The sequence below is a fragment of the Ornithorhynchus anatinus genome, chromosome 11 (assembly GCF_004115215.2).
Source record: "Ornithorhynchus anatinus isolate Pmale09 chromosome 11, mOrnAna1.pri.v4, whole genome shotgun sequence".
NCBI classification, from domain to species: domain Eukaryota; kingdom Metazoa; phylum Chordata; class Mammalia; order Monotremata; family Ornithorhynchidae; genus Ornithorhynchus; species Ornithorhynchus anatinus.
The window spans coordinates 27202384-27227540 of NC_041738.1; the positions used below are offsets into that span (position 1 = coordinate 27202384).

Sequence of the window (25157 nt, forward strand, 5' to 3'; positions counted from 1 at the left end):
AAGGAATGAAGAAGGAGGGAGGGGAGGAGGGAGGGGAGGGAGGGGAGGGGAGGGAGGGGAGGGAAGGGAGGGGAGGGAGGGGAGGGAGGGGAGGGAGTGAGGCCTTCCCGGGCCCCGCCCCCCTCCCCCCTCCTCCCCCCTCCTCCCCCCCGGCCGGCGGCGCGGCGGGATGACGTCACGGTCCGGGGGCGGGGGGCTCCGGGCCGCGCGGCCCCGTCGACGTCATCAACGCGGGCCGGAAGAGGCGCCGAGATGGACGGTGAGGCCCGCGGGAGCCGGCGGGGAATACCACGCGCCAATATCGATGGATATCGATCACCCCTATCGACGGTGTCGATTAAGCGCTTACTCTGTACCGGTCGCCGGGCTAAGCGCCGGGGGGGGGATAAAAGGCGATGGAGCGGGACCCGCTCCCCCCCCCCCCCCCCCCCCCCCCCCGGGGCGCTCCCGGTCTCCGGCCCCATTTGACGGATGAGGAAACCGAGGCACAGCGAAGTGACTTGCCCGAGGTCACCCCGCAGACACGCGGGAGAGCGGGATTAGAACCCGTGATGAGCGGCGGCGTGGCTCCGTGGAAAGAGCCCGGGCTTGGGAGTCAGGGGTCATGGGTTCGAATCCCGGCTCCGCCACTTATCAGCTGGGTGACTCGGGGCAAGTCACTTCACTTCTCGCTGCCTCAGTGACCTCATCTGTAAAAGGGGGATTCAGACTGGGAAGCCTCACGGGGGACGACCCGACTACCCTGTATCGATCCCAGCGCGTAGAACGGTGCTCGGCACAGAGTAAGCGCTTAATAATAATAATAATAATAATAATAATAATAATGTTGGTATCTGTTAAGCGCTTACTCTGTGCCGAGCACCGTTCTAAGCGCTGGGGGAGACACAGGGCAATCGGGTCGTCCCACACGAGGCTCACAGTTAGTCCCCATTTTACAGAGGAGGTCACCGAGGCCCAGAGAAGTGAAGCGACTCGCCCACAGGCACCCAGCTGACAAGGGGCAGAGCTGGGATTCGAACTCAGGACCTCGGACTCCCAAGCCCGGGCTCTTTCCACTGAGCCACGCTGCTCCTCTCCGTGGGGCTCACAGTCTTCATCCCCATTTTCCAGATGAGGTCACTCAGGCCCAGAGAAGTGAAGTGACTTAATAAGATTAACGTTGGTATTTGTAAAGCGCTTACTATGTGCGGAGCACTGTTCTAAGCGCTGGGGGAGAAACAGGGGCATCAGGCGGTCCCACGTGGGGCTCCCAGTCTTAATCCCCATTTTCCAGATGAGGGAACTGAGGCCCAGTGAAGTGACTGGCCCACAGTCACCCTGCTGCCGAGTGGCGGAGCCGGGATTCGAGCCCACGACCTCCGACCCCCCCCCCCAGCCCGGGCTCTTTCCACAGATCCCAGGCGCTGTACCGAGCGCTGGGGTCGATCGGCTCATCTCTAATAATAATGTCGGTATTTGTTAAGCGCTTACTATGTGCCGAGCCCTGTCCTAAGCGCTGGGGGAGAGGCGGTCATCGGAGTGTCCCACGTGAGGCTCCCAGTTAATCCCCATCTTCCAGGTGAGGGAACTGAGGCCCAGACCAGTGAAGTGACTCGCCCACGGTCACCCGGCTGACGGGGGGCAGAGCCGGGGTTCGAACCCATGACCTCTGACTCCCAAGCCCGGGCTCTCTCCACCGAGCCGCGCTGCTTCTCTGATGCCACTCTCCATTTGTTTTCCAGCTGCGGTTTACGGTGCCTTGGCTCCCAAAGAGGCCAGAGAATGTGACGTTCAGGTACGGTTCAGACTGGGGTGACGCGAAGGAGGCGGACGCGTCCGTTTCCCCCGTAGATCGGAAGAATCGGCGACCACCGAGGAGAAACGCGTGGCGGAGCGCTCCCCCCTTCAGTCGCCTCCCACGCGCAGTTCCTTCGACACGTGCCGAGCTCCAGTCGGCCCGCCGGGTCAGGGAGGATGCCCTCCACTATCCTAATTAGAGAAACGGCGTGGCACAGTGGAAAGAGCGCGGGCTGGGGAGTCCGAGGTCATGGGTTCGAATCCCAGCTCCGCCACTTGCCAGCTGGGTGACCGTGGGCCAGTCACTTCACTTCTCCGTGCCTCGGTTACCTCGTCTGTAAAATGGGGGTTAACCGTGAGCCTCCCGTGGGACGACGCGATTGCCTTGTGTCCCCCAGCGCTTAGAACAGTGCTTTGCACTTAGTAAGCGCTTAACGAATACCACCATTTCACAAATACCACCATTTAATTACCCAATCAGTGAAAATAGGTATCGAAAACACGCGCGGTGTTGCACGGTCAGAACGGTTCCGGCATCTGTTAAGCGTCGACTAGGGGCCGAGATCACTGCGACGTGACGAGATCGGATGCGGTCCGTCCGAACCCCGGGAGACCGAGGCCCGGCGAGGCGGTGACTCGGCCGAGGTGACCCCGGAGGCGGAGATGGGATTCGAACCTGGATCTCCCCACCCCCAGCCACGTGCTCTTCCCACTTTGGCGGGGGTTTTCATTACTTTTGGTGCCCTCGTCCTCCTCCTCTTCCGTGGTGTTTATTGAGCACTTTGAGCAGGGCGCCGTTCTAAGCACTTGGGAGAGGACAACACGTCAGAGCCGGTAGACACGTTCGCCCCTTACCCACCGGGAGCTTAGGGTCTAGAGGGGATTCGCGTCGGGGAAGCGGCGCGGCTCAGTGGAAAGAGCCCGGGCTTCGGAGTCCGAGGTCACGGGTTCGACTCCCGGCTCTGCCGCCTGGCAGCCGTGCGACCGTGGGCCGGTCACTTCACTTCTCCGGGCCTCGGTTCCCCCATCTGGAAAACGGGGATTAACCGGGAGCCTCCCGTGGGACGACCCGATGACCCCGTATCTCCCCCGGCGCTTAGAACGGTGCTCGGCACAGAGTAAGCGCTTAACAAACACCCACGTTATTATTATTATTAAAAGTTATCCAGCCCTTTTTTTCAGGAACTATTTATTCTCTATTTCCACCCCACTCCCCGCCGCGGATCCACGTCCGACCGTCCGGACGAAGCGGACGAGAACGATCCCCCGTTTGCCTTCGTCAGCAGTGGGAAGGAAGCGGATGGGGCGAATCCAGACCGGTTAGGCCCTAAGCCCGTCAGAGGGCAGGGACTGTATCTGTTACCGACCTGTCCATTCCAAGCGCTCGGTCCGGCGCTCTGCGCGTAGTAAGCGCTCAATAAATACTATCGAATGAATGAATAAACCAGATGGGCATTCGGGGACTCAATTCAGGAAACAGCGTGGCCCCGGCGGGAGGAGCCCAAGCCCGGGAGTCGGAGGACTTGGGTTCTCATCCCGGCTCCGCTACCCAGAGAAGCAGCGGGGCTCAGGGGATAGAGCGCGGGCTTGGGAGACGGGAGTCACGGGTTCGAATCCCAGCTCCGCCACTCGGCCGCGATGACCCTGTCTCTCCCCCAGCGCTCAGAGCGGCGCTCCGCACAGAGTCAGCGCCTAACGGCTACCAGCATTAGTATTATCACTCGCCCACCGGGCGACCCCGGGCAGGTCAGTTGGCTTCTCCGTGCCTCAGTTATCTGTGAAATGGGACGGAGAGCCCCCCGGGGGGACGTGGACGGCGTCCACCCCGATCATCTCGCCTCCGGGACGGCGCCCGGCACCGAGTAAGCGCCTACCGACGAGGCGCCGTGGGCCCGGCAGGCGTTCGGAGATGCCTCCGTCAGCATCCGTTCGCCGTCCCGGTGTCGGCGCTTCTCCGAAGCCGACGGGGCCCGGGGTCCTTCACCTTCCCGATCGTTTCTCGGTGGGGAACAGGCTCCGGAGCGCCGGCAGGCGGATGCCTTCGTGAGGGCCTTCCTGAAGCGCAGCTGGCGCGGGATCGCCGAAGAGACGCTCCAGGACGGCCTCCGCCGCAAAGCCGTCATCCTGGATTACTCCCTCTCCAAGAAGCCGAAGGAGAAGAGGAGGAGATCCAAAGGGCTGTCCGCCAGGCGGAGGAGGGACCTGCGACTCTTCGAAATTAAACCCGAGCAGCAGAGGTTAGAGACTCCCCTCGTCTCCGTCCCGGGTCCCCGGCGGGTGAGGGGGAAGGCGCTCTGCCTCGCCGCTCAGTCCGTCCTATTCGTCGAGCGCTTCCCACGTGCGGAGCGCCGGGGAGAGTTCGGGAGGACGGCGGACGCGTTCCCTGCCCACGGCGAGCTTACGGTCTAGGCGGGAAGACGGGCATTCATGACGATAAGGTTGGCGTGCGTTAAGCGCTTACGGCGTGCGGAGCGCCGCTCCGAACGCTGGGGGAGAGACAGGGTAACCGGGTCGTCCCACGCGAGGCTCACTGTTCGTCCCCGTTTGACAGATGAGGTCACTGAGGCCCGGAGAAGTCAAGTGACTCGCCCGCAGTCACACGGCCGACGAGCGGCGGAGCCGGGATAATATAAATGGACGAAATGACGGATATTTGCCGGGGCGGGGGGGCGGCGAGGCGAGAGACACGGAAGGGAGTGGGAGAAGAGGAAAGGGGGCTTAGGGAAGGCCTCTCGGAGGAGGTGGGCTTTCGATAAGGCTTTGAACGGCTTGGGGCGGGGGGGGAGAGTCATCGTCTGATTTAAGGAGGGAGGACGTTGCGGGCCAGAGGCGGGACGCGGGTCAGCCTGGAGGAGATCGGGGGACCGGGAGGAGGTTAGCCTTAGTTCCTGACCCCCTAGACTGAGTTTGTTGTGGGCAGGGAATGTGTCTGTTTGCTATTAGCGAAGCAGCGCGGCTCAGCGGAAAGAGCCCGGGCTTGGGAGTCGGCGATCACGAGTTCGAATCCCGGCCCCGCCGCTTGGCAGCTGCGTGACTGTGGGCGAGTCACTTCACTTCTCTGGGCCTCAGTGACCCCCCCCCCCAACTGTCAAACGGGGACTAAGACCGTGAGCCTCACGTGGGACGACCCGACGACCCTGCGTCTCCCCCAGCGCTTAGAACGGTGCCCTGCGCAGAGTAAGCGCTTAGCAGATACCGACATTAGTAGAGAAGCAGCGCGGCTCAGTGGGAAGAGCCCGGGCTTGGGAGTCAGAGATCACGAGTTCGAATCCCGGCCCCCTGTCGGCTGCGTGACTGTGGGCGAGTCACTTCCCTTCTCTGTGCCTCAGTGACCTCGTCTGTAAAACGGGGATGAAGACCGGGAGCCCCACGTGGGACGACCCGATGACCCCGCGTCTCCCCCAGCGCTTAGAACGGTGCTCGACACATAGTAAGCGCTTAACAGATGCCGACATCGTTATTATTACTATTACTGTTGTACTCTCCCAAACGCTCGGGGCGGCGCTTTGCACGCCGTAAGCATTCCAGAAGCCCCTGGCGGGCAGGGAGCACGTCTCCCAACTCCGTCGTTTGGGACTTTCCCAAGCGCTTAGTGCAGTGCCCTGCCCGTGGTAAGCGCTCAGCAGATAGCATTGCTAGATTCTCTAGACCGTAAGCTTGCGGGCCGGGAACGCGTCCGCTTACCGTTAGGTTGTACGAGCCCCCTCTCAGAGACGCATCCGGAGAGTTTCCAGTCCTCGGCCAGTCTCGCCTACGGGAGGGAGGGTCAAGCAGAGGCCCGTCCGTTCCGTTCTTAATAATGTTGGCATTTGTTAAGCGCTTACTATGTGCCGAGCAGCGTTCGAAGCGCTGGGGTAGACGCAGGGGAATCAGATTGTCCCGCGCGAGGCTCACAGTCTTCATCCGCATTTGACAGAGGAGGGGACTGAGGCCCAGAGAAGTGAAGTGACTCGCCCACAGTCACCCAGCTGACAAGTGGCAGAGCCGGGATTCATTCATTCAATAGGATTTATTGAGCGCTTACTATGCGCAGAGCACTTTACTAAGCGCCTGGAACGGACAAATCGGCAACAGGGACGGCCCCTGCCCTCCGACGGGCTTCCGGTCTAATCGGGGGAGACGGACAGACGAGACCGATGGCAGTAAATAGAATCGAGGGGAAGAGCGTCTCATTAAAACGGTAGCAAATAAATAGAATCAGGGTGATGTACATCTCGTTAACAAAATAAATAGGGTAATGAAGGCACAGAGTGATTCGAACCCATGACCTCCGACTCCCAAACCCGGGCCCTTTCCACTGAGCCACACTGCTTCTCTAAGCTCGGCCAGCGGCTAGCGAGCCGTCGGCTCCCCGTCGAAACTCCCCCGTGCCGGGCAGCAGCGGCGCGGGAGAGAGTCGAGGGCGGAGACCCAGATTTCCTGCGCAGGAGGAGGCCACGGTGGAAACCCCTCCGGGATTTTGACCCCGAAAACTCCGTGGATCCACCGCCAGAACGATCGCAGGCGGGGCGATCCCGGGGAGGTGGCGCCGCCGCGGGTCGGAGACGGCTCGGCAGCGAGAGGCGGACGGTCCCGACCACTTAGTGGGTCGTGGGTTCGGATCCCCGCTCCGCCACCCGGGTGACTGTGGGCAAGTCACTTCTCTGGGCCTCAGTTGCCTCGTCTGTAAAACGGGGGTGAAGACCCGGGAGCCTCACGTGGGACAACCCGATGACCCTGTATCTCCCCCCGCGCTTAGAGCGTTCACTCATTCAATAGTATTTATTGAGCGCTTACTGTGTGCAGAGCACCGGCCTGAGCGCTGGGAACGCTTGGACAAATCGGCAACAGGGACGGGCTCACGGTCTGATCGGGGGAGACGGAATGGACGAGAACGGTGGCGATGAACAGAATCGGGGGGGGGGGGGGGAACGCCTCATTAAAACAATAGCAGATAAACGGAATCCGGGTGATGTGCATCTCATTAAAAAAATAAATAAGATCGTGAAAATATATACAGTTGAGCGGACGAGCACGGTCCGGAGAGGAGAGGGGGAGGAACAGAGGGAGGGGGGTGCCCTGCGCCCAGTAAGCGCTTCACAAATACCGACATTATTCTTGTCGTGATTATCATTCCTTAATACAGCGCTCAATAAATCCAATCGATGAATAATTAATAATAATGATAATGTCGCCACCTCTCTCTCGGCCACTCACAGCCTTTGGCCGCCAGGGGGCGACTTTCTTTTAGAAATAATAATATCGTCGGGATCCGTGAAGCGCTTACTACGCGCGGAGCAGCGTTCTGAGCGCTGGGGGAGATACGCGCTCATCGGGTCGGCCCGCGGGAGGCCCCCCGCTCTCCATCCCCCCTTTGCCAGATGAGGCCACCGAGGCCCAGACAAGCGAAGTGACTCGCCCGCAGTCGCACGGCTGACAGGTGGCGGAGCCGGGATTCGAACCCACGACCTGTGACTCCCAAGCCCGGGCTCTTGCCGCTGAGCCACGCTGGGGGACTCAAGACCCCCCGGGGGGGGGGGGGATTGAAGTGGAGGCTCTTGGCCTCGATTCCTGCTTCCCCCTTCCTCCTTCCACTTCCCCTTTCCCACTTTCCCCCTTCCCGCTCCCCACTGCCCCCTTCCCGGCCTAGTCAGGAGGGACAAAATCAGAATCGCAAAACCCGCCACGTGTCCCTACCAGCGGGCCGTCAGGGACCCACTCGAGGAGTTCTTGTTTCTCGAGGAGCAGCGTGGCTCAGTGGAAAGAGCAGGGGCTTGGGAGTCAGAGGTCACGGGTTCGAATCCCGGCTCCGCCACCTGTCAGCTGCGCACTTCGGGCGAGCCGCTTCTCGGTGCCTCGGTGACCTCACCTGGAAAATGGGGGATCGGGACTGTGAGCCCCTCGTGGGACAACCCGATCACCCCGTATCTCCCCCAGCGCTTAGAACGGTGCTCGGCACGTAGGAAGCGCTTAACAGACACCGACGTCGTCGTTATTGCCGGAGGGATTCTTGTTTCTCGAGAAGCGGCGTGGCTCAGTGGAAAGAGCCCGGGCTTGGGAGTCGGGGGTCACGGGTTCGAATCCCGGCCCCGCCACCCGTCAGCCGGGTGACTTCAGGCAAGTCGCTTCACTTTCTGGAAAACGGGGATGAAGACTGCGCGCCTCACGTGGGACAACCCGATTACCTGGGATCTACCCCGGCGCTTAGAACCGCGTCCGGCCCGCGGTGAGCGCTTAACAAATACCGACGTTATTATCTAGAGCCTTCTGAGTTCTGACAGTGGGGGGAATTTAATCGAGCGCTTACTAGGGGCAGAGCAGTGTACCGAGCGCCCGGGAGAGTCGGGAGCCGCGGCGGGCAGCCGCGACGGGGCTGCCTCGCGGCGGGAGAGGCGCCGCCACCGTATTTTGGAAAATGCCTAACGGGGATCTCTCACTTCCTCGCGGGAGGCTTTCTTCCTTTCCCTCACTGATAACTCATCCACCCCGGCCTCTCCTCCGAGCTTGCCCGTCTTGCGACCGTTCGTAGTCACTGCTGACGGAGCGGTAGCCGAACGGCTTCCCGCGCCGCGGGGTGCCGCAAGTGATAATGATGGCGGTATTTCTTAAGCGCCTACCGTGTGCCCGGCCCTGTCCTGAGCGCCGGGGTAGATACGGTGCACCGCGGTGGGCATGATCCCCGTCCCACAGAGAGCTCTCGGTCTTGATCCCCATTTTGCGGATGCGATAGCCGAGGCACGGCGAAGGGACCGACCTGCCCAGGGTCACCCAGCAGACCGGCGGCGGAGCCGGGATTAGAACCCGGGTCCTGCTGACTCCCCGGCCTGCGCTCTGTCCGCCGGGCCGCACTGCTTAGAGGGCTCGGGGGAACGGGTCCGAAGGTGGCCGGCGTTTTGAGTGGGGCGAGGGGACCGCTGGGACCCCTGCGTTATGTCAGGCGAAGAATTCAATTCGGTCGCATTTAGCGGGCGCTCACCGGCCGCAGAGCACTGTGCTAAGCGCTTGGGAGAGCACGAGGGGGTGACAGCGGCCCCACCCTAGGTCTTTTTCCTTTTGGATTACAATTCCTCCTGTCCTCCCTCTTCTAAACGAGTTATCTGGTACTGAACGTTTTGGGGGGCGCCTCGGTACGTAGCGCAGTGCCCGGCACCTAGTACGCCCTTTAATAACAACGTTGGCATTCGTTAAGCGCTTACTATGTGCAGAGTCACCGTTCTAAGCGCTGGGGGAGATACGGGGTCATCGGGTTGGCCCGCGTGGGGCTGCCGGTCTTCATCCCCATTGTACAGATGAGGGAACTGAGGCAGGGGTTCCCAAGTTCCGGTTCCCAAGCCCGGGCTCTTTCCGCTGAGCCACGGCGCTCTACAGACATCGAGATTATTTTCTTCTGACGGCCCGAGACCGCGCCGCCGGGAACGCCTACCCGTAACTCTCGCTTTTTAAGATCTTGGTCTTCGCCTAAATTTTTTTTTTTCCGCCGCCCGTTCCCGATGCCGCCGCAGGTACGATCTGTTTCTCCCTCTGCACAAGCTGTGGAAAGAATACATCCGGGACCTGTGCAACGGTCTCAGACCCGATACGTAAGTGGAATCTCCTTACCGTTCATTCCCGGGACAGTCGGGCGCTCTCCCGGCCCCGCGGCGGGGCCGGTCGTGGGTTCGAATCCCGGCTCCGCCACCCGTCAGCTGTGTGACGGTGGGCCAGGCACTTCTCTGGGCCTCAGGGACCTCATCTGGGAAGTGGGGATGAAGACGGCGAGCCTCACGTGGGACGGGCCCCGGATCTCCCCCAGCGCTTAGAACGGTGCCCTGCACGGAGTAAGCGCTTAACAAATACCAACGGCGTCATTATCGTCTCTCGGGGACACGCCGCGCCGCTCTCTTCGAGGTGCGCGTCGGGTGACCCCGGGAACCCCGTGAGAGCGAGGGCGTGGGGAGGCTGCGTTGAGGGTCGCGGGAACCGTCGCCCGGGCGGGCGGGCGGGTGGACGGCGTCTACCGAGGCTTCGGAGGTTTTCCTTGTCTCGCAGGCAGCCGCACGTGATTCAGTCCAAGCTGCTCAAGGCCGACCTGCACGGGGCCATCATTTCGGGTACGTTTGCTTCACGGCGTGTCGATTCTTTCCAGTCCCAGCTACTCGGCGGGCCGGGCCCCGGAGGATCACAGACAGTGATAGTGATAACAGTGTCGATTAAGCGCTCACTATGTGCTGGGCGCCCTTCTGAGCTCTGGGCTAGATACAAGCCGAGCGGGTCGTCCCACCGCGGGCTCGCACTCTTCATCCCCGTTTTACAGCTGAGGGATCGGAGAGAAGGGACGCGGCGTGTCCGAGCTCGCGGGGCCGGGGTTAATAACAACGTCGGTGTTTGGTAAGCGCGCGCTAGGTGCCGAGCGCCGTCCTAAGCGCCGGGGTGGACACGGGTCGACCCGCGTGGGGCTCCCGCTCTTAATCCCCATTTTACAGATGGGGTAACCGAGGCACCGAGAGGTGAGGCGGCTCGCCCGAAGTCACGCGGCCGACAAGTGGCCGAGCCGGGATTCGAACCGGGGACCTCCCGACTCCCAGGCCCGTGGCCGAGCCACGCCGCCTCTCTCCGGACGTGGATCCGGTCGGTTCCCTGCGCCCGGGGATTTTATCGATTCTCGCCGGGCTTCTCCCAGGGAGACTCCTCCAGAGGCCTCTTGGAATTTCAGCAGCGCCCGGCCGTAGTGATAAGAGGATTCGCTAAGCGCCTGCTGTGTGCCGAGCGCTGTCCTAAGCACCTGGGAGAGGATCCCCGGGAGGCGCGGAGCCCCGGGCCCACCCGGCAGGACGCCTGCGGTCGCGGAGTCCAACTGGGGGAGGAGGGACTGGAGACAGACCCCGCAGGAACGACGAACCATCGAAACGCGACACGGACCGAGGCGCCACATGCAAACCAGATCCGGAGAGAGCCTTGGATAGAGGAGCATCGATTCACTCGGTTCGGCCGGAGCTTCGGAGCGCTCGCCGTGTGCAGAGCACTGTCCTGAGCGCTCGGGCGAGTACAGCACCACAGTCGACAGACACGCTCCGGCCCGGAGTAGCGTCTCCCCTCCCAGCTCGAGGTCGGGAAGCAGCGGGGCTCCGGGGAAAGGGCCCGGGCTCGGGGGTCAGAGGTCACGGGTTCCAATCCGGGCTCCGCCGCTTGTCAGCCGGGTGACCGTGGGCGAGTCACTTCACTTCTCTGAGCCTCAGTTCCCTCATCTGTAAAATGGGGATGAAGACTGTGAGCCCCCACGTGGGACCACCTGCCCGCCTTGGATCCCCCCCGGCGCCGGGAACAGTGCCTTGCACATAGTAAGCGCTTAATAAATACAAATACCAGTTTGGGAACGGCCAGAGGGGTGAGCGGTCCCGCGCTGACACGGCCCCGGTCGGCGAAGGCGTTCGTTCGTTCATTCGATGGTATTTATTGAGCGCTTACTATGTGCAGAGCACCGTACTAAGCGCTTGGAATGGACAGATCGGTAACAGATAGAGACGGTCCCGGCCCTCCGACGGGCTTACGGTCTAATCGGGGGAGGCGGAAAGACAGGAACGATGGCAATAAATAGATTCGAGGCGGCGGGGAGCGTTCATCACCACTGCCCGTCCAGTCCCTCGAGTCACGGCTGGAAAGCGGCTTTGCCCATCAAGACCGCCTGTCCCGCACCTGGAACGCCAAATTATTTCGCTTTAGAACGAGGTGTCGTAGCCCGAGCGCCGCATTCGAAACCCGCCTCGAGTGGTTTATGTGGATGGCGCACCGGGGCAAAAAAAAACCCCAAGCTTCCCCTCTCCAATCCTGGAGGTAAATAAAGCACAAACGTGTCCACATCCCTCGGCCCTGGGACCACGTGATTTTATGTCGCATCACGTTTGTCGGCAGTTCGACTCTGCCATTGTAATTTTCAAATCGCGTCTTGGGACCCACCCGTGCCTGGCCCCACTCGCCTTCCGGAAGATCCCGTTGCTGCGCCCAGACCCGGACAGAGCTAGCGAGCCGCAAACCGAAAGTGTTTTTTCTCTATTTTTCTTTAGTTACCAAATCCAAATGCCCCTCCTACGTCGGCATCACGGGAATACTCCTTCAGGAAATGAAGCATATATTTAAAATTGTCACCAAAGACGATAAACTGAAAGGTACGTAGTCGCCGCCCCCCCCCCCTCGCAGACTCGATCCCCGTTTTACCGACGAGGCAACCGAGGCCCGGAGAAGACTTTTCCGAGGTCACACGGCAGGCGGGCGGCAGAGCCCGGGATTAGAATCCGTGTCCTTCCGACTCCCGGGCCCGGGTTCGATCCGCCGGGCCGGGCCGCTTCTCCCTACGCCCGTGAAACGTGGCCGGATGTGATGGGTAGAATTCCGAGCGGGTGGTTTAGCTCCCCTTTCCCCCCCAGGTGGAGAGCACCTCTCCGCGTTGTCCGTTTTAGTCATCTCTGCGTGCGCAGACCTGGTCGCGGGGGTTAGTAAATCGCGCTGATCGAAGTGGGCCTGTCACTCGCCTTCTTAAAAACCTCCAGTGGTTGCCCGTCGGCCTCCGCACGAAACAAAAACTCCCCACTCTGGGCTTCGAGGCTCTCCGTCCCCTCGGCCCCTCCTACCTCTCCTCCCTTCTCTCTTTCCACCGCCCGCCCCGCCCGCTCCGCTCCTCCGCCGCCCGCCTCCTCGCCGTCCCCCGTTCTCGCCCGTCCCGCCGTCGACCCCCCGGGCCGCGTCCTCCCGCGGTCCCGGAACGCCCTCCCTCCTCGCCTCCGCCGGACTCATTCTCTTCCCCTCTTCAGAACCCTACTTAGGGCTCGCCTCCTCCGAGAGGCCTTCCCGGACTGAGCTCCCCTTTTCCCTCTGCTCCCTTCGCCTCTCCGCGGCCAAACCCTCCTCTCCCCCCTTTCCCTCCGCTCCTCCCCCCCTCCCTTCCCATCCCCTCGGCACCGCACTCGTCCGCTCGACTGTATATATTTTCATCACCCTATTTATTTTGTTAATGAGATGTCCGTCGCCTTGATTCTATTTAGTTGCCGTCGTTTTAATGAGACGTCCATCCCCTCGATTCCGTTTATTGCTATCGTTCTTGTCCGTCTCCCCCGATTGGACCGTAAGCCCGTCGGAGGGCAGGGGCCGTCTCTATCTGTTACCGATCTGTCCACTCCAAGCGCTTAGTACGGTGCTCTGCACATAGTAAGCGCTCAATAGATACTATCGGATGAACGAATGGGCCCGCAAAGCGGCACGGCAGGAGGGGGGGCTTTTCCCCCGTCGGCCGTGGGAGCCGCCTTCTGGCTTCAAAACAGGCAGTGGGCACGGTCTGATGGCCCGGAGGCATTGCTTAAGGGGAGATGAGCGTTGTGGAAACATTCTCAGTAATATTGCCTCATCACCCGGACACACCCCGGGGACCCAACCGTCTTTTGCAACCGGGATTTTTTTTTTCTTCCTTACTTCGAAGGGCTACGAACTGCCATTCGGGAAGCTCCACGGACCCTTCCCTTTTTCCGCGGCTGCCGTCTGCCCTTTCTCTGAGCCCGGTTAAACATCAGAGAAAAACGGGGCTCGGGTTTCCCGTTGCGTCGCAGCCCCAGATTATTACAGCCGAGCACTTGGGTGCGGTCGGACGGAGGCGTTATGATAATGATGATGTCGGTATTTGTTAAGCGCTTACTACGGGCAGAGCACCGTTCTGAGCGCTGGGGGAGATGCAGGGTCATCGGGTCGTCCCCCAGTGAGGCTCACAATCTGAACGGAGGCACAGAGAAGCTAAGTGACTTGCCCACAGTCACACAGCTGCCAAGTGGCAGAGCTGGGATGTGACCGGAGATGTGTGTGAGAGAGAGAGAGAGAGAGAAACTCAGGCAACATAGCGAGTTCCAGGAATTGTGACTGAGGTCATTTGACAGGTTGAGGTCATTTGACAGATTGGTTAAGATCAGCCTTACTGCTGAAAGACTTTCCAATCCTTTTGCCAGCTTGGACTTTCCTATTAGAAGGTTAGGGGTGATTTGTATTCATTTGGAGTTTACAGGGGTCATGGGTTCGAAGCCCGGCTCTGCCACTCGTCAGCTGGGTGACTGTGGGCGAGTCACTTCACTTCTCTGTGCCTCAAGTTCCCTCCTCTGTAAAATGGGGATGAAGACGGTGAGCCTCAGGTGGGACGACCCGATGACCCTGTATCTCCCCCCAGCGCTCAGAACGGTGCTCGGCACATAGTAAGCGCTTAACAGATGCCAACATTATTAAAGCGTGCACTCTTCTTTTTTTTCAATGTATTAAGGGCTGGCGGGGGTACAACCCCATCAGGTGGGAGTCGGTCCACGTCCCCCGTGCAGCTCACGGTCTTAATCCCCGTTTTGCGGAGGGGGTAACTGAGGAACAAAGAAGTGACTTGCCCAGAGTCACACAGCAGACCAGTGGTGGAGCTGGAATTAGAACCCGGGTCTCCTGACCCCCAGACCCGTGCTTTTTCCACTGGGCCACACTATTTCTGAATGGCTTCACTACCTTTATATTAGTAATGAAGTTATATTAGCATCAGCTGCACATCAGTAGAGCGCCGACTCGGAGTGCACCGTACCGGCTGCTGGGGAAATGCAGGATAGATGGCTGGATTCCTTCCGACCTCGGATTTTCTTTTCTCTTTCCCCTCTCCCCTTTAGTCATTCCCAAGTCCAACTGCGTCTTTAGCGTGGAAATTGACGGTTTCATCACCTACATTTACGGGAGCAAGTTTCAGCTCCGATCGAGCGAGCGCTCCGCGAAGAAATTCAAAGCGAAAGGCACGATTGACCTGTGACCTCGAGGGATACTCTGAAGTCGCCCGGGCAACGTCACCCGCGAAGGCCGGAGGAGAGAGGGAGAGCGAGGGATCCGAAGTGGGAGGTAGATCTCCCGATGCCCGTCGGGACTGCCTTTTGTGCCTCCCCGAAGAAAGATTCAGCGGGTGATTTTTAAATCGAGCACGTACCAAGGAGGGGCTAATCTAACCTGACAGACGGTCGCCGGAGTGGCTTACCTTGTTCCGAAGTTGGAAGGGGCGGGTTGCCCAACGATGGCATTCTCACCCCACATTCACAGAGTTAAATTTGAAAGAAAAGGAATTCTCGCCACCCTCTGCGGAGTATAGAAGTCACTCGAAGAAACCTCCGGTGAGAGCCCAGGGCAGAGTCAAGGCAGTGAAGCGCACGGTCCCGACACCCACCTTGTCCAGATTTTCCCAGAACAAGACGGAAAAACCTACATTCGTTTGGCTGGTTTGTCATTCGCTAAAGGAAGCTGAAACTGCCCTATCTGGGGAGAAGTCAGGAACGAGAAGGGACAATGAATTTTTATCGTGCCGGATTCTTGTATCTAACCGCAAAAGCTCTGAGACTCTGACTTGATTTTTTTTTTTTTCCCCCTCCCTGGCAAAAATATAGTCCCTGCGCTCGGATTTTCAAATAAAACGATTGGGAAGCGATGCGATCTCGGGGTAACACGCTGTCGGGGCGGCGCGGACGGCGCGGGGGGGGCCCTATCTCACGTCCTTCGAGAAGCAGGCGGGCGGCCGGCCTCCAGTTAGGGCGGGCGAGGAGCCCAGGGGGTATCGACTCGGGGCTAGGAGCAGAGGGAAACTCTGCTCTTTCCTGCACCGTTAATGCCCCCCGTGCTCTCGGGGCACTCGGCGTTTGAACTCCACGTTAAAGTGGAAAGAACCTGGCCTCGGAGGGGAAAGTGTAAACGTCGATTCGGGCCGTGTAACACGGCGACTCCCAATCTGACAGCTTTAATACCCAGAGTCGTTCCAGTGCCACCCCGAAGGCGCCTCCAAATCAGATCCGTTTAACACCCGCAGCCCTGACGCCGTGGCCTTGAGTCGGTCGATACGACGCGCCTATCACTCACCAGTGAGGGATTCGGAGAGCGTGGATGCTTTTAAAGTAATTATAAGTTACAGCCCTGCTCTTCTGGAGAGAAATCGGTATCTCTGCTTTCATTAAAAGCGTTTTTCCTCCCTCTTCGTTGTCTGAAAGCGCCGTCTGTCACAACCGCATGTCATTAAGTCTTACCTAATAGGTGGGGTGATTTCCTTTCCTAAATCATCCTGAGATTACCCACTTCTCGTACCGATAAAAAGGCTTCTACCGTTTCATAAATAGTTGCTTTCAAGGGGAGTCGCTGGGACCGCTTGCCGGGTAAAAATCTGTTTTCCATTTGGCACTGATTCAATTTTGGGCGTGAGTTCCTGCATCGCGCTCGGATCTCCTCTACCGAGAGGATTTCGCGATCCGTCCCGCTCCTTTGGAGAAGCGTTGGGCCCGTCCCCGGCAGACGACCCCCCCCCCCGCCACACCAAGTCCCGTTTTGCTGGTGGACAAACTGAGTCACCGAGATGAATTCATCATCCTTGATAAAGAGATCACCTAGGCCACTCTGAGGACAGACTTTAAACCCGTGCCCCTGTGGAGTGACTAGTTGGAAAGCTAAATGAACCGTGAGTTCAGAAGCTAGGCCTGCTGGCCCTTCAGAGTGCATGGCTGCCATTTAAGGGGACCCCCTCTTCGGCTGCCGATTTTAGGCTCTCCGTTTCCCAGCTGGTTCCAAATGGCTTCGATCGCTCCCGCCGCTTCAAGCGGTCTATAGTTTCCGTCGGCACGTGGCCGACGGCAGGCATTATTATCTGCAGGCTAAATCTTCTGCACGCCAGCGAATTCGTTTATCCGTTCAATCTTATTCGGCGCTTACCGTGCGGAGACTACTGTCCTCAGCGCTCGGGAGGCTACGATAAGCCAATAGACGGACACGTTCCCTACCCACGACTAGCTCGCGGTCTGAAGGGGGGAAGGCGGACATTAATATAAATGAATTACAGCTGAGGACATAAATGCCGTGGGGCTGGAAGGGGCGGAAGAATACGGGGAGCAGATCAGGGCGATGCAGAAAGGAGTGGGAGAAGAGGAAATCACCCTTAAAGGGTTGGACTCTAAATGCCGAGTTGAGAGAGATCAATCAAGCAGTGGCGTTTGTTGAGCGCTTGCGGGCAGAGCACTGTGTTCATGACTTGGGAGAGTACAGTACCCCAGAGTTGGTAGCCGTGGCCGCCGCCTACGGAGAGCTTACAGTTTGGAGGGGGGAGATGGTCTAGAACACCTCTAGGCTCTAAACTCGTTCTGGTCAGGGAACGGGTCTGCCAATTCTGTGGTAGATAACATTCGTTAAGTGCTGGGAGGCTGAGGGTGGGGGTGAATATCAAATACTCAAAGGGTACTACAGATCCAGGTGCGCTGGCGATAGAGAAGGGAGAGGGAATCGGGGAAACGAGGGCCTCGGCGGAAAGCGGCAACGTCAAAACAGGCCGGGCGTAAAGCAAGGGGAGAATATAGAGCGGGCTTTTAAGGGCATTAGAGTCACACTTTAATAATAATGATCATATTGGTATTTGGTAAGCGCTTCCTCTGTGCAGAGCACCGTTCTAAGCGCTGGGGGAGATACAGGGTCATCGGGTTGTCCCGCGGGAGGCTCACGGTCTCCATCCCCATTTTACGGACGAGGGGACTGAGGCACAGAGAAGCTAAGCGACCTGCCCGCAGTCCCACGGCTGACGAGTGGCCGAGAGATGTTAGAAAGGCGAATCTATTCTGAAGCCAGCAGAGAGAGCCAGGCTTACTCATTGATTCAGGTGTTCCAAGATCTGCCGGGTCCAGATCATCCCAGTTTAAACGGTTCGCTCGCTTCTCCGAAGAACACGAGTGGGGGGCCTTTTTAAGGTCAACTCATTTACTATCCCCGGGGTGCGAGCTCTCTCGTTCACGCCACACATCCTATGCGTCACCGAGACCCGCCGGTCTCACCTCTACGATATCGCCGAGATCCGCCCTCTCCTCTCCACCCAGACGGCTACCTTACCGTTAACGGGCTCTCGTTATATCCCGGCTAGACTACCGTGTCGGCCTTCTCTCCGACCTCCCTTCCTCCTCTCTCGCCCCGCTGCGGTCTATTCTTCGCTCCGCCGCCCGGCTCGTCTTCCCGCAGAGACGATCTGGGCCTGTCACTCCCCTTCTTAAACAACTCCGGTGGTTGCCTATCGACCTCCGCTCCAGACAGAGACTCCTCGCTCTAGGCTTGGAGGCTGTCCGTCACCTCGCCCCTTCCTACCTCTCCTCCCTTCTCTCTTTCCACCGCCCACCCCGCACGCTCCGCTCCTCCGCCGCCCGCCTCCTCGCCGTCCCCCGGTCTCGCCCGTCCCGCCGTCGACCCCCGGGTCGCGTCCTCCCGCGGTCCCGGAACGCCCTCCCTCCTCGCCTCCGCCAAACCGGTTCTCTTCCCCTCTTCGAAACCCTACTTAAAACTCACCTCCTCCGAGAGGCCTTCCCGGACCGAGCTCCTCTTCTCCCTCTACTCCCTCTGCCATTCCCCCTTTACCTCTCCGCAGCTAAGCCCTCATTTTCCCCTTTTCCCTCTGCTCCTCCACCTCTCCCTTCCCACCCCCACGGCACTGTACTCGTCCGCTCGACTGTATATATTTCCGTCACCCTATTTATTTTGTTAACGAATCGTACGTCGCCTCGATTCTATTCAGTCGCCATCGTTTTTACGAGATGTTCTTCCCCTCGACTCTGTTTATCGCCATCGTTCTCGTCCGTCCGTCTCCCCCGATCGGACCGTGAGCCCGTCAGACGGCGGGGACCGTCTCTATCCGTTGCCGACTTGTTCATCCCAAGCGCTCAGTACAGTGCTCTGCACATAGTAAGCGCTCAATAAATACTATTGAATGAATGAATGTGCGGCTGGGAAAGTCAGGGGCGGTTTAGAGAAAGAGGAGAAAGGAAAGCAAGGGAATCAAGGCAGTTAGCGAAAGCCCGAAAGAACGGACCGAAAGAAAAGAAAGAAAACTACAAGGATGGTGTCCGGAGATTCCGATGGTTAAATGAAAAGATTTCCTTTTTTTCCCCAGTCGTTCCGAGTTGCTGGAAGGCCGCAGTGAGGTTGCTGCTCTACCTGAGCTCACTGGGCTCCGATCCTGGATACAAACTATGGCCCTGTGAACCTACTGACCACCGCTTTTGCTAGATATTTAGCAAGCACTTTCAGTTTCAGGGGAAATTGGAAAATACAGTATTGGTCTATGCCCCAGGGAAGTCAGCTCTGAGTCATATGTGATATTGCTGCGTCTGTGAACACTCAACAACAACAATAATAATAATAATAATAATAACTACGATATTTGTTAAGCACTTACTAAGTGTTCTAAGTACTGGGGTAGATACAAGGAAATCAGGTTGTCCCACGGGGGCGGGTCACAGTTTTAATCCCCATTTCACAAATGAGGCAACTGAGGCTCAGAGAAGTAAAGAGGCTCGCCCAGGGTCACGCAGCAGACAGGTGGCGGAGCCGGGATTAGAACCGACGTCCTCCGACTCCCAAGCCCACGCTCTTTCCCCAACTCAGCTCAACCAAGTCCACCTCAACACGTGCAGAAAATAATCGCGATTATTGTGTTTAAGCGCTTACTTTGTGCCAAGCCCCGGAGCGTGTGGGGGGGTAGATGCAAGATAAAAAGATGGGACACAGTCCCTGTCCCTCACGAGACGCATAGTCCAAGGAAAAGGGACAACAGGAATTTCGTGGCTCAGTGGAGAGAGTCCGGCCTTGGGAGTCAGAGGTCGTGGGTTCTAATCCCGGCTCTGCCGCCTGGCAGCTGTGTGACTGTGGACGAGTCACTTCACTTCTCTGTGCCTCGGTGACCTCGTGTGGAAAATGGGGATGAAGACTGTGAGCCTCCCGTGGGACAACCTGATGACCCTGTATCTCCCCCAGCGCTTAGAACGGTGCTCTGCACGTAGTAAGCGCTTAACCGATGCCAACATAATTATTATTAATAAACTCCATTTTGCAGGTGAGAAAATAGAAGCACAGAGAAGTTAAGCGACTTGCCTAAGATCCCGCAATAGACCCACCACCTAATAAGCACTTAACGATTATTGTTCTTAATATTATTATTGTTACTAATGTGATGGAGCGGAGATGAGAATCCAGATTCTAAACTTCCGAGGGAAAACCCTTGTTCTTATCTGTCCGTCTCCCCCGATTAGACCGTAAGCCCGTCAGAGGGCAGGGACTGTCTATCTGTTACAGATTTGTCCATTCCAAGTGCTTAGTACAGTGCTCTGCACACAGTAAGCGCTCAATAAATACTATCGAATGAATGAATTGAATAAATGAATGAAAACCCCAATAATCGCGTGGCAGACGCGAGTGTCTCCTCCAAAAATGGCATAAGAAGCAGAAGTGGGAATCAGTGGTATTTACCGAACGCTCACCGTGCGCAGAGCACTGTACTAAACACTTAGAACAGTACACCACGATGGAGTTGGTCGATGTGGTCCTGCCCGCAGAGAGCTTGCAGTCTACTGGGAGAGAGACATTTGCAAAGGGAAACAGCGGCCTTCCGCCGCTGAAGATGAAGATGGGGGCCGCGGCCACAGACCCCCATCTCTATCTCAGTCGTCCACATCGCAGGGGCTTGGGTCAAGGGTCAGGGGAGCCCCCGATCAGACCGTAAGCCCGTCAGTGGGCAGGGACTGTCTCTATCTATTGCCGATTTGTCCGTTCCAAGCGCTTAGTCCGGTGCTCTGCACATAGCAAGCGCTCGGTAAATACGATTGAATGAATGAATGGCTCGGCACAGTTCCTCACTCCCGGAAAACCAGTCTGTGAACCACACTGGCTGCTCACGGTGGAGGGCTTACAAGAGACAGCCCGGGATATTTGGTCGCTTGGTTGTTCCAGACGGGATCCGGCAACATCCAAGGTGTCTGAGCCTCTGTTTTGCGATGTATCGCCCGCCCAACATGGAAACGGACTTTAAAAAATACCGCGAAAATTGCCTCCCGAACTAAACCTTGCTCACCGAAGACTGCGCTCTGGAGGACTTTCTCTCTGCAGTGAGAATTTTAAATAAGCCTAGAGGAAAGAGGCTGGACCTGGGAATCGAAGGATCCGGGTTCTAATTCCGGCTCCTCTACTTGCCTGCTGCGTGACCTTGGGCAAGTCACTTAACATCTCAGTGCCACAATTCCCTCCTCTGTATAATGAGGATTCAACACCTGTCGTCCTATTTAGAGTGGGAACCAGATGACAGCAGGGCAGGGACGCCGTCTGACCTGAGCATCATGTCTCTCCCCGAGTGCTTAGGACAGTGCTTGGCACCTAAAGAAGCAAGGCGGCCTAGTGGATAGAGCACGGGCCTGGGAGTCAGAAGGACCAGGGTCCTAGCCCCGGCTCTACCGCTCGTCCGCCGTGCGACCTTGGGCAGGTTATTGGCTTAGTGGCAAGAACACGGGCTCGGGAGTCAGAAGACATGGGTTCTAATCCCGGTTCCACCACGTGTCTGCTGTGTGACCTTGGTCGAGTCACTTCACTGGGCTCCTTCGTCTGTAAAATGGGGATTAAGACTGTGTGCCCTCTGTGGGACAACCTGTATTACCTTGTATCTACCGCAGTGCTTAGAACAGTGCTTGGCACATAGTGAGCGCTTAACAAATACCATCATTACTATTCAGCGCTTAGAACGATGCTTGGCACGTAGTACCATCATTATTATTTCACTTTTCTGTACCTCATTTACCTCATCTGTAGAAAGGGGATTAAGACCGTGAGCCCCAAGTGAGACGTGGATTTTATCCAATCTGATTAGACTGGATCTACCCTAGAGCTCAGTACGGTGCCCGGCACATAGTAAGTGCTTTAATAAATGCCATTTAAAAAATAAAAACCACAGGCATTTAACAAATGCCACTATTATTTTTGATGTTATGTCATTTCAACGCATGATATCCGTTCTTTCAGATCGTATTTATCAAGTGCTTACTGTACGCAGAGCACCGTCCTAAGCACTTGGGAAAGGACGGTACAACAATAAACGGTGACATTCCCCGTCCGCAACGAGCTCGCAGAACCCTTGTGACCCGCCAAACGAGCAGTCCCAGATTCGCCCTCCCAGCACCGGCCTTCTCGATGAGCAACGCCCACAGAGAAGGGATGGATTGATGTTTTTCGTGAAGAAGCCTCCTCACTTGAGACCCGTGACCCCAAGGCCTCAGACTGGCAATCAGACATCGGCGGCCTCAAGCATCCCCAAGCCGCCCAGAGGCACAAGTGATTACTCGATGACCCTACGTCTCGGGTTCCGACCGGCGCTCCGCTCCCCTCCTCGGCACACACGCTCCGCCGATGACGAATTCCTATCGAGAGCCCACGTGAATCCGGACAGGCTCATCAGAGCCGCGCCGACATCTGGCAGGCCGATCGTCCTGGGAAATTTCAACAGGCGGGCGGACGGGGCTGCCGGAAAGGGGGAAAAAGTCACGGGGCCGCCAGGGATTGGAAAGTTAAATAGCAGGGGGCTAGTACTGCTTAGCGATCGAGCTAAACATCAGCTGGTAATTATGAGCACCGTCCTCCACCTGGCCGGGATGAGCGAGAGAGCACAGGTGCCCTCGAGTTCGAAACGGCGGCCTCGGCTCTCTCGTCTTTCAGTAGCGCTCTCTGACCTGGGTCCCTGAAACTAGGAGGGGGAACCGAGAACTCCTGGTTCTCCAGTAACCGGAGGAGGAGGGAGACGGGGGGGGGGGGGGGGTGTTGTGAAACACAACGTTAGGGAAGACTCACACCATAGTGATCCCTATGCCACATGCCAATATCCAAAACCGATTCTTCCAACGCTTTGGCACGCCTCGTCCAAGCAGGTTTGTGTTGCTGGGCATTCTGTAGTTCCCTGATTACCTTGTAGCTACCCCAGCGCTTAAAACAGCGCTTGATACCTCGTAATCACTTAACAGATACGATTAGCGGGAGGGGTAAGGGCCTACTGTGAGCCAAGCACTGAACTAAACCCTAAGGGAGATGAAAAATCGTCAGGTCAAATGCAGTCCCTGTCCACGCGGGACTTCTCAGTCTAAGTAGGCTAGGGAACAGCTTTTGTAATTTTGAGCGTGGGGGTATTTACTGAGTGCTTACTATGTACCAGGCACCGTATTAAATGCTGGGGTGGATACGCGATAATCCCACCCCTTCTGTGGTGGCTCATCTGCAGTGAGACATTTGAAAGGAGGCTGGGTTTTTCAAGACGCTACACGACACCAGTCGACTCTAGTAAACCAAACTAGTAGTTAGCGATAAATAAAGCAATAAATAGTTAGCCATCAAGCACGCACGGCAGATAGAATGAGAGGAAGTGAAATGGGTGGCTGGGACCGAGCTCTTCCTTCTCATAGACGTAGTGTGAGCGGGAGGGACTTCTAAGGGGTCAAGAAGCAGGGAGGGACATCGGTCTAGGAATAAAAAGGAGAAAGAGGTAGGCAAGACAGAGGCAGCCTGGACGGGCGGGGGGGCAGAAACTGACGGCTGAGCGCTCACCTCCTCCGGGAGGCCCTCCCAGACTGAGCCCCTCCTTTCCCTCTGCTCCCCTTCCCTCCCCCCTCACTCTTCCCCCTTCCCCTCAGCGCCGCGCTCATTTGTATATATTATTTATTACCCTATTTATTTTGTTGATAAGGTGTATATCTCCTTGATTCTGTTTATCTTGATGATGTCTTGTTTTGTTCTGTTTTGCTTTGCTGTCCCCCCCGTTTAGACCGTGAGCCCGTCCCTGGGCGGGGATGGTCTCTCTCTGATGCCGAATTGTCCATTCCAAGCTCTCAGTCCAGTGCTGCGCACATAGTAAGCGCTCAGTAAATACTGTTGAATGAATGAAACGAATACTATTGAATGAATGACAGCAGCGACGGAAACCTAGATAAGAGGCGGGTACGCACACAGGAAAGAACCACCTGGCCCCAGCACACGTACACGCACCCATCCAGGTCACTGTCCTCAGAGACGGCGGCAGCAACAGCATCCAGGGGGAAAGGTCGCCGGGAGAGGGCCCCTCCCTGACTCTGTTACCGATTTGTACATCCCGAGCGCTTAGTACAGTGGTCTGCACGTAGTAAGCACTCAATAAATAATGAGAATGTTGGTATTTGTTAAGTGCTTACTGTGTGCAGAGCACTGTCCTAAGCGCTGGGGGAGATACAGGGTAATCAAGGTCGTCCCACATGGGGATCACGGTCTTAATCCCCATTTTCCAGATGAGGTCACGGAGGCCCAGAGAAGTGAAGTGACTTGCCCACGGTCACACAGCTGACAAGTGGCTGAGCGGGGATTCGAACCCATGACCTCTGACTCCCAAGCCCGGGCTCTCTCCACTGGGCCGCGCATACTATTGAATGAATCTGTCCGGCATCCTGGTTCCGTGCCGAGAGGCCATTATGGCTGAATTTTTTTTTCCATGGTATATGTTAAAAGTAATAATAATGGTATGCGTTAAGCCCTTCCTATGTGCCAAGCACTGTTCTAAGCACTGGGGTAGATACAAGGTAATCAGGGTGTCGCACGTAGGGCTCACAGGCTTCATTCCCATTTTACAGATGAAGCCCAGAGAGGTTAAGTGACTCGCCCAAGGTCACACAGCTGACGAGTGGCAGAAGCAGGTTTAGAACCCATGACCTCTGACTCCCAAGCCCGGGCTCTTTCCACTAAGCCACGCCGCTCGCTATGTGCCAGGCACCGTTCTAAGCTCGGGGGTAGATGCAGGGTAATCAGGTTAATCACACGGGGCTCCCAGTCTTAATCCCCATTTTCCAGATGAGGTAACTGAGGCCCAGAGAAGTGAAGTGACTTGCCCAAGATCATACAGCAGACAAGTGACAGGATCAGGATTAGAACCCAGGTCCCTCTGGATCCGAGGCTAATGCTCTCTCCCACTAGGCCATAGTGCTTCCCTGATTCTCCCCCACTTAATAGTAATAATAAAATTAGTCATCATCATCATAAGGGTATTCGTTAAGCACTGACTATGTGCCAGGCACTGCCACTTGTCAGCCGTGTGACTGTGGGCGAGTCACTTCGCTTCTCTGTGCCTCAGGGACCTCATCTGGAAAATGGGGATGAGGACTGTGAGCCTCCCGTGGGCCGACCTGATGACCCTGTATCTCCCCCAGCGCTTAGAACGGTGCTCTGCACATAGTAAGCGCTTAACAAATACCAACATCAGTATTATTATCATCATTACTAAGCACTGGAAAAAGCCTTATTGAAGGCCCATCTCCTCCAAGACGCCTTCCCTCAGCCCTTCCTTTCTCATCCCCCCCCTCCCGCCTGCGTTGTCAAGACCTGCTCCCTTTGTTTTTTCCCCCCTCCCGGCCCCAGAGCGCTTTGTACAGATCCGTAATTTATTTTATTTATATTGTCTGTCTCCCCCGTATCTAGACGGTAAGCTCCTTGTGGGCCGGGAATGTGTCCGTTTATTGTTGCATCGTACTCACCCGAGCGCTCTGCACGCAATAAGCGCTCAATAGATACGACTGAAAGAATGAATGACTCTGCCCTCC

At 57.4% G+C, this 25157-nt stretch overlaps 1 protein-coding gene across 1 annotated transcript; it reads left to right on the forward strand.

The window, feature by feature from the left end:
• Positions 1-179: 179 nt before the first annotated feature.
• POP4 (POP4 homolog, ribonuclease P/MRP subunit) lies at positions 180-15210 on the forward strand. Its single transcript, XM_029075828.1, has 7 exons — positions 180-259; positions 1722-1774; positions 3790-4013; positions 9258-9335; positions 9784-9845; positions 11796-11897; positions 14406-15210. Exons 1-7 carry the CDS (start codon positions 253-255, stop codon positions 14540-14542), a joined length of 663 nt encoding a protein of 220 aa, XP_028931661.1. The 5' UTR covers positions 180-252; the 3' UTR covers positions 14543-15210.
• Positions 15211-25157: the final 9947 nt, after the last annotated feature.